The sequence below is a fragment of the Chanos chanos genome, chromosome 1 (assembly GCF_902362185.1).
Source record: "Chanos chanos chromosome 1, fChaCha1.1, whole genome shotgun sequence".
NCBI lineage: Eukaryota > Metazoa > Chordata > Actinopteri > Gonorynchiformes > Chanidae > Chanos > Chanos chanos.
In genome coordinates this window covers 8,445,866-8,454,847 of record NC_044495.1, presented here as the reverse complement: position 1 = coordinate 8,454,847, position 8,982 = coordinate 8,445,866, and the positions used below count along the sequence as shown (strand labels likewise).

Sequence of the window (8,982 nt, the reverse complement as noted above, 5' to 3'; positions counted from 1 at the left end):
TCCCTGTATATTTTTTCCCCCCCTTGTCTTTAATCTAATAACCCGCTAACAGTAAGTGTTTTGTGTTTTAGCTAAAAGCTTTTACACCAATATCAAGGGTAAGATGATGAATTCCCTTAACTTGCCGCTCCCATCAGACGTTCATTACAGACATGTTTTCTTTCATGTCACCCCCCCCCCGTGAATGTGGAAGATGGAGTGTTGCCATTATCTTTTATTACAAGTTATCAACAAACGCAATCGTTGAGCGAATGCAATCATAGTTTTATGAACATGTTATCATCATTTCCATTTCTCTGAGAGATGCTCGGAGTGTCACTGTGGGAAGCTTGGTTTGGCATTAGACGTTTGATGGTTTACAATGTGTCTGAGCGCCCCCTCCCCCCTCCCATTCATGCACAGCACTAGAGACTTTTGGTAAGGATGCATTAGTGGAGGCCATTAGAAAACATCTCAGAAAGGGCTAAATGCCTGCCGAAGGCCAACTGGTAGTAGCTTGCTTTTTTTTTTAGTTTTGTTGTTGTTGTAGTTTCTTTTCTTCTCTTTTTTTTTCTTTCTTTTTTTTTTTTTTTTTTTTTTGGAAACTGTGTTTGTCATTTTTAATCGTAATTTTAAAATGAATCCTGTAGGTTTTACGGTAAGTGTGAGCAAGTCCCATTAGCTAACATGTAGCATTTTTTTTTTTTTTCGGGAGATGGTTCTCAAAATCCTGTCATTGGCAATCAGAAGAAAAGGAGGCAGCTATAATCAATTAGAGGTGATTGCATTCATTCCCAAGCTGTTGGTTTTTCTTTTCCCTCCTACATATCCAAGGACAGCAGTTTGTTCAACCTAATGGCTTCTCCTGACAAACAGTGAAAATGGGATTGTTGTGTTTTTAAAATTATGTTCTGATTTTCGTTTCTGTGAAATTGATTGCTATATCGGCTCTTGTATCTTTCAAAGAGCAAGCAAAGCTTTTATTACAATTATTGTTCTGTTTGTGGCCAATGAATGTCAAATGTTTACCCATTTTCATAGTACATAATGTATGCAAGCACTACCATAAAAATAAAGTTTTACTGCACTGTTTTTGAAAAAAGCTTTACTTATCTAATTTTTATTAATGTTTTAGCCAATAGCTATGATTTAGTTCTTTTGATCTGCTGCCTCAGGCAAAGTCTATTAAAAGCAATTAGCTATCAGAGATGGTCTACAAAAAAATTTAAGGTTTAAAGATTAAAAAAAAAAAATTACTGACAATAATAACACTGATCAGACCTCCCTGTGTAAAACCTTGAATTGTATTAAGCAGCATCCTGTTGTAAATGCCAAAGAAAAAGAAAGAAAAAAAAACACACCTCAAAGCCACAGATAAATCCAAAAGTGATGTTTTTTCCGGATCTTGCTTTGTGTGGTCAGAGTTAAGAGGGTTTTTTTTTTTTTTCCATTTGAAATACCAACATTCTCATTTCACAAAAAGGGCTCTGTCCGACCCGGTCTAATTGTGTTTTTGATTCTTGGCTGAACTCTAAACCACAATTGAATTTAGAAGAGTTAAATTTGATTGGGCTCAGTCCGTGCATGTTGGTACACGGGGGTCTCTCAATCCGACGCCTGTTTCCCAGCCAACGTCTGTGCGTGTGTCAGCTGTCTGTTGCCAGTTTGATTTAACATTTTCAAACTGATTGAGGAATTCAGGTTAAGTTTTGACGTAAGTGTGACAGTAATCGAACACAGCCCCCTGTGCACATGTATAAACACATCTTGCATCATTCTTTGGAGGTTATTTGACTTCAGCCCGTTGTTGTGGCGGTGGAGGCAACGCTGGAAACTCTGAAAACAAATGCCACACCGTAAAGACACAGCTGTACTCTGCGGTCGAAATGAACTGTCTCAGTAAACAAAATATAATGTATCATTGATGGATTTATGCTTTTATCCATAGGCAGTGTATGAAAGCAAAAAATAATCAAGTTGAAATCAAAAGCTTCCTTCGACAAAATATTTATTTACACTTTTTTTCTTAAAAAAAAATAAACTACAACATATCACTCTTTAAAAAAAAACCAAACAAACAAACAAAAAAAAAAACCCTGAATAATAAGTATTGCAGGTACGTCAGGAATCCCTGAGACAAACATGCAAACCACAAAATAAAGACCCTTGAGTGGAAGTCTTCTCATAGGCTGTATGTCTCTTCACATCACCGTGGAATGTAAGCCGACACGTATTAGTGCAAAATATTCGTGTCCTCCAGTGACATAAAAGTTTGAGTGCAGTTTTTGTGTATGTGCTACACTGGGCTTCCACAGAGACACATATTACAGTTCATTTTATGAGCAAAAGACGGGACACTTTTTCACAGCTCAGCCTTTGACAAGAGTGACCTGAAGTTCTCTAGTTCTTTGACGCTTGTGGATATCCTAGGAAAAACAAACATGGTATTGAAATTGAAATAATTGAAATTGAAATTGAAATACATGAATAAGCGGAGCTACATATAGATTTATTTGACCCTTAATCAAAATCCAAAATGCAGCATCAGACGTGTACCTCGATAGTGACTGTACAATCAGAATGAACTCAGTTACCTTCCAAAGGCGTTGAAGAGAGAAACTATCTCCTGACGGCTCAGCTGAAAAGCAGGGGTGTTGCTGCCGGTTTTGGGCAGACTCTCAATTTGTCTCTCTGAGAAAAGGATCTTCAGTGCTGTGCCCAGCCCCTGAGTCTGTACGCAGGAAATGACATCAGAGAAAATGATCTCAGAATATCAACATGCGGTCGTATTCCTATGCGGGAACTTGCCCCAAACTTCAGCAAACAAGAGACGAGGTTAAGTTAAGACAAGGTGTGGAACATTCCAGCACTCACCTGGAGCTTCCCCCAAAGTCTACATTTAAAACATCCAACACAGTCCATTATCCTAGAGATATTTTTGAAGGTCAGTCTGAAATCCTCCTACAAGAAAGACAAAAATAGAGGAAATTACATAGCTATACCGTGCTCCGGTCTAGAACGTTTTAGAATAGTCGAGATCAAAAAAAAGCATACTGACTTTAAGCCTTGAAGCCTCCCTCTTATCCCCTGCAAACAGTGTGGTCTCATCAAAATGCAAAGGGAATGACCTGAAACGCAGAGAATAAAATGAACTGCTGGGTTTCTATTCAAACTCTACTACATCCAGTCGATAAGATCTTCTTAAAGACCAAGTTTGTCCAATTTTGACTGCTCTACCTTTTGTACCTTGCATGAATATTAAGGAAACAATGCTGTAATAATGTTTAAAGCACCATCAGTAAGTACCTAAGTATTGTAAACAAAGAAGAGAGAGACTTTTAGTAATAATGCTGTTCACTGTATACATATATACATATATACATAAACATATGCATATATACACACACTCACACATATGTATATATGTGTGTGTGTGTGTGTGTGTGTGTGCGTATATATATATATGGTTTGTAATGGATGGGTTTCAGTGAAATGCATTGGGCTGTAACGGTTAAAAGTGCACATCGCTTTCAGGGGAAAACAGCCTGACTGACTGGACCCTAAATGAAAATGCCGGATGCAGTATCCTTACTTGGCCATACGGAGGAGCTCAAGGAGCAGTTCTTTCATTTCGCCATCCTGTTTCGGCTGGCCAGTGTAAAGGTGGAAGGAAGGCTGCTCAAAGAAAGGAAGGACTTTGGCCAGGGCACGAAGCTCGATCAGATAGAGGAAGTAAAGGTTGCGTAGCCTTTTTGGCCCCTCCCCTTCTGTAAGGTCTTCATCAAAACGCTGTTGGAATTCTGTGACGTTGTGACCCCACTTTCTCTCGAACCAGTTGTCTGATGGGTGCAAACAGGAAAGCAGGGCCGGGCAGGTCAGCATTAGAAAGACGGGGGGGGGTGTAACGATACAGAGAATTTCAAGGCTAAAAGCAATTTGCACATTGTACATCGTTCAAATCTGCATGTGCAATTGTCTAGCAGAGATTAAAATAATTCAATTCGGGTAACACGGTATTCCACCTGAAGTGTCACACTCCCTAAGAATTTTAAGACCAGCCCTAAAACGAACACCACTGATTCAAACATTCATAGGCACTTCAGGTTCTTCATTGGCTGAATCAGGTGTGTTTGTGTAGGTGTGGAATATTAAGCTGGCAAACCCTGAGGCAGTCCAGTTGAGGGACTGGCTAAGCTTTCAATATATCAAAAACAAATAAGTCAAAACACGCGTCATTTGGAGCGTTAGTTCTGTCATCTTTTTTTTTTTTTTTCAACAGGAGGCCTCTGTGACTCACCTTCTAAAAGGTACCTGGCGCTGAGGTGGATGTTTATGCTTGAGTGCAGTCCAGAGACGAGTCTGAAGAACGCCCTCTTTTCCACACACAGACCTGAATGAAGATGAGTGAATTATACACGGACAATTGAAGCCAATTTGTATTGCAAATGAGAGATGACAAACCTACCCCCCACCCCCCTTACCTTCCAACCAGCTGTAAAAACCTCGGCCTGAAACGAGAGGAAAGGTTCTGAGGCATCGTTCTCCATCCAAATCGTTTGTCAAAGACAAAAAGCATATCAAATGAGAGGCTTACCTTCATTATCTCCTGAAAGAGAGAACATTTTCGAGTAGATTAGATATTAAAATTCACTCAGAGGAGGAAATTGTCTCATTTTGTACAGAACCTAAATTAAGAGCCTAGAGCAGTGTGAAGCAGGTTATTGCTACAGATATAATCAGATTGTTTTGATTCAATATTCTCAACAAATAAAGCAAATAGTCAACTCACCACTGTTTGACACTAAAGGATTCAAAGGCCGTTTGACAGTACGTGGCCTGAGGGTAAGGCAAAAAGTGGGTGTCAGCTATATCAGAAACATATGCGGGTACGTAAGTATGCGGTTCAGTGATATGCAGGTTATGAAAATTCATGAATCTTACTTGAAACAGTTCTCCTCATATATGCTGTTCCAAATTTGCCATGCCTCTGGTCCTTTGTACCCAGTGAATCGTTCAGGGTTTAACAAGAGGTCAACGTATTGTGAATCAGGGGATTCTTCATCTGGACAAAGAATGTAAACATGTAATACAAACGTTAATAATCTCTGACCAAAAAAAAAAGGGTTAAACAAAATCGGGGAACATGAAACACTTCTCCTTTTCTAAGAGTGAAATGTGCCTTCATAGCAGGTCGCCTCGATGATCAGCCACTGAACATTTTACTATGCCTACACAGCAGAGTACTCGGTTGCCCATGCAAACAACTGGTCTATAAAATAAAGGGTGACATTACCATCAGCCATACAGAAACGTTCGGACTCATCGTCATGTCTGTTCCACTCCAGGAGCGCTTGACGGGTTTCCTCGCTGCACAACATAACGGTGACCGAAAATTAACACATCGTTTACACCCACAAGGGACATACACCAAGAGTAAAGCTACTCCCCTGTTGCACACAAAACTCTGCTGAACTGAGGGCGGAGGCTGAGAGAGTGAATCACATTCTGTATCAGGCAAATTTCCTGACTTAAGTGGAACTGATAAAGTGCTACAGCTTAGCATTGATAAGGGTGCCTCTTATTCAGTATGGGCAAGGATATGGTCCTTAAACAACCCGAGAGACATTCGCTCAGAAGCAAGAGGTGTCCGTGAGAAACTATGCAGCTGACATCGAGAACACTTTACCTAAGTGAACTGTCGACCGCTCCAAGTTTCTCAGCCATCTCACATTCCATCATGGCCTCATTGACCTCCTTTGAATACTGTGAAGAAAGTCATTCTGGTCAACGACTATCTATCACCGCCATAATGCATATAAAGACCTGTTGACTCTCCTTTTCAGGGTTAACGGATGAGGTTTTACCTTGTGAGTGCTGGACTTGATCCCCTCTGGTACCTCATTCTGTAAGATGAATAAAGTCAAAGTTTGTTTTACCCTAAAATATATTAGAGTGAAGTATATCGATAACTTTACCAAATATGAAAATAGTCTATGAAGCCTATACATATCAAAAGAAAAGAAAAGACGTACTGGTGTGCATGGTTTCACGGCACAGTCCCTGAGTCCACAGTGACTGTTGTCGGTCCAGAATGGGCATCGATTATTCAGGTTCACCTAGACAACAAATATGAACAAGTTAAGGATTACGGTAGTGTGTTACATCGCAATGTAGGTTTTTCTCATACAGCTGGATATGTAGATACAAAACACGTATCAAAACATGTATCCCCGACCCACCTTATAGAATCTAAAATAGTCGGATGAGAGTAACTTTTGTAGTTTGGGAAACATATCTTTGTTATTGAAAGCATCAATTGTTTCAACATCACAAGCGCAGTCATCCAGGCTTCCTGTAACCTGAGATAAAAAGGTATCGTTTATTAACGACCTGACAGTTTATTCCTGAAGTTTGACAGAAATATTGCAAGACAATTGTGGCTGTCGAAGAAGTATCCAAAATTAAGTTCTGTGTTACCTTACAGAAGCACCTGTGCTCCGCTGAACTCGGAAGAGTCGCAGGGATCTTTACTAACAGAAGTGCCAAGAAAAGAAATAACTTCATTTTTACCACAAGCGGTCAACAAAATATCACTGATGTCCTTTCTTACGGTTGGTGTTTTCCGCGTAACCAGCAGCCGTCTCAAGATTGATTGTACTGTTGCAGTACGCACAGCCTTGACTGAAGTACACGTCAAATCCAGGCAATTTGATTATAAAGGTACGTTGATATGGGTGCTTTCCCTGTGTTGCGTCAAGCGAAAGGTCTGTTAAACAGCACGTTCCTACTTTTCGTGTGATTCATCCAAGCATATTCTCTAAACTCACTTCCTATTGCCCCACGCAAGTACGTGTATTACGTGACTCCGCTATTCGAATCAATGCAGGTTCGGTTTATCTACTAATTTCGAGCTCTGCTATAATTGAAGGCCTTAGGCAATTGTCGTGAGTTTTGGATAAACTATATGAACTGAAACAGTTTACTTAAAACCTCCTGCTTACAGATTTTATACAGAGTGTATGTCGACATCTACAAGAATGACGTCTGAAAAATTCGTTACAGGTTGTGTCACAAGATGGCGCCAAATACCCACATCAGCGGCTTTATATACCATCACGCATAGGATAGTTAATGTTGTATTTTATTGTATATGCTTTATGATAGATTGGATGCTACTACTACTATTACTACTACTACTTCTACTACTATTGCTATTACTAGTAGTATTATTACCACTACTACTACTATTACCACTACTACTACTGCTACTAATGATAATGATAATACTAACAATAACAACAATAATAACAATTGACATAAACAACACTACTGCAAGTGATGCAAATATTTCATGTTCTATTAACCCCGTAGTTCGTTCCTCAAGGAGACGGATTTTGGTGATCTCACATTAACGTCTTGCTGTTCAAATACGTTCATTTGGTACAGGCTGTCTTACCTGAAGCTATATTACTAATGAATTGTATTTGTTAATCTTTTACATTTTGCAATGGTAGTTGTTCCTGATGTTTGTCCCACTGATAGTATGGATGACACTGTAAAACTGTCACCATCTCTGTGCAATATTTAACACTGGTCTTATATTAGATCTTAAACTGAATTTTCAGTTCATGCCATTTAACTCATTTAGACTAATTTCTGCTCAGTAGGACGGATTCCACTGAAGTAATACCTAAGATTTGCATTACTGACATTTTATAAGACAAGGAATTGGTTTATGACCCTAAATTGGTTTAGCATATGGATATGTTTTAACTATAATTTACAGAGTGCAGGCTTACTAATAATGATGAATAATAAAGTATTTTAAAAAGTGCCAAAAATATCGATTGGTAGTGTTAGTACCTGCACTGCAGATTTAATCGGTTGCCTAGGCAAATTTCATAATGCTCATAAAATCAAATTTGGGAAGAGACGTGACCTCTGCTGGACGGAATGCGATGTTACCACACTATCCGAGTTCAAAAGTGGAAGCAGTCCCCGTCACTGACCAAGATGTTGCATTTGGTGTTATGCTTGTTATAATTTTTTTCTTCTCCGAACCTTCAATGGGATAGTACTATTACAGGTTTCAAGGGTTGCCCAGTGTGATTCCAGTGTATTCGACATATCAGTTCGAAAGGCAAACTCAAATGCCTCATTCTCGTTAGTTACATTTACGCATAAATTTACCCTTGTTTTGATATTGTCTAGTTTGCTATGGAAACCTCCTCTTTTTTCCCTAAAAGTTGTTAATCCCTGTCAGACGTCTCTGTAGGATAGGCAATGTGATCCGTCCCTAACTCCATTCTCTATTTTTGTGCTTCCTTGTGCTGCCAAGCCCCTGACGTAATGCTTCGTGTTAATTATTAGCATGTGGGAAGCAATGCTGAGACTCAGCTCTGGTTAAACAAGAGCGACTGTAGGGGGAAAAGTTAGTCAAGATGGCAAAACACACTGATCCAGAGTGAAGGGGCACTGCTCCCCACAATTTTGAAATTATTTTGAACCCGTCCTGCGACCAGCACCTCCGATGCAACTGTACCTTAGAGTGAGTAACTTTTTAAAGCATTTTAGTTGTCCGTTGAACCTTCCAAGATACCGTATGCTGTTCTATTGTCCCAAACATAATAGGTTATAGAAATATTCTGCTGTTAGACTATGTAAACGTCAAGGAAAATATCAACTGTCATGTTTTTTTGTTATTTAAACTAGCCTGCGTAGAACTGCCTAATGTGTTCATAAGGGTTTGCTGACTATACCGATACAAGTCACCGCTCAAACGACAGTGTTACTTGCTATAAGAGCGGGGAAATGGTTAACCCGGGTCCGAAGAGTTGTGAAAACTGTAGACTGAATAGTAGTATCCATGTATGCAATTACAGCTGCACTGCCATGCAATGAACGCATTTTCGGAATGTTCTGGATCTGGATTCAGTTCAGTTCTTATATGAGGATTGGGTTAGGTAGTCGGATTTCATACGAGACAATCGCATTGGCTATATA

At 39.5% G+C, this 8,982-nt stretch overlaps 1 protein-coding gene across 2 annotated transcripts; it reads right to left on the bottom strand.

Moving 5' to 3' along the window:
- Positions 1–2,084: 2,084 nt before the first annotated feature.
- ero1a (endoplasmic reticulum oxidoreductase 1 alpha) lies at positions 2,085–6,647 on the bottom strand. 2 transcript variants are annotated; one of them, XM_030768796.1, is made up of 16 exons: positions 6,457–6,647; positions 6,219–6,338; positions 6,012–6,095; positions 5,844–5,882; positions 5,666–5,742; positions 5,273–5,346; positions 4,921–5,041; positions 4,769–4,815; positions 4,574–4,585; positions 4,461–4,487; positions 4,277–4,369; positions 3,572–3,818; positions 3,038–3,107; positions 2,854–2,940; positions 2,574–2,710; positions 2,085–2,405 (listed from the first exon to the last, which is right to left on the bottom strand). In XM_030768796.1, the coding sequence occupies exons 1-16, from the start codon at positions 6,541–6,543 to the stop codon at positions 2,342–2,344; spliced, it is 1,386 nt and encodes a 461-aa protein (XP_030624656.1). In that variant the 5' UTR covers positions 6,544–6,647; the 3' UTR covers positions 2,085–2,341. The 2 variants fall into 2 exon arrangements, with proteins under 2 accessions (XP_030624656.1, XP_030624663.1); XM_030768803.1 differs by lacking the exon at positions 4,574–4,585 and having other exon boundaries at positions 4,461–4,507; positions 4,765–4,815.
- Positions 6,648–8,982: the final 2,335 nt, after the last annotated feature.

Excerpts from the sequence above, each read along its gene's own strand:
- ero1a (XM_030768803.1), bottom strand. The coding sequence starts at position 6,543 with ATGAAGTTATTTCTTTTCTTGGCACTTCTGTTAGTAAAGATCCCTGCG. Across the intron at positions 5,883-6,011 it reads CCGTGAAACCATGCACACCA|AATGAGGTACCAGAGGGGAT; the intron begins GTACGTCTTTTC and ends TTCATCTTACAG. Across the intron at positions 4,508-4,764 it reads TTAGTGTCAAACAGTGGTGA|AACCTTTCCTCTCGTTTCAG; the intron begins GTTGACTATTTG and ends ACGATGCCTCAG.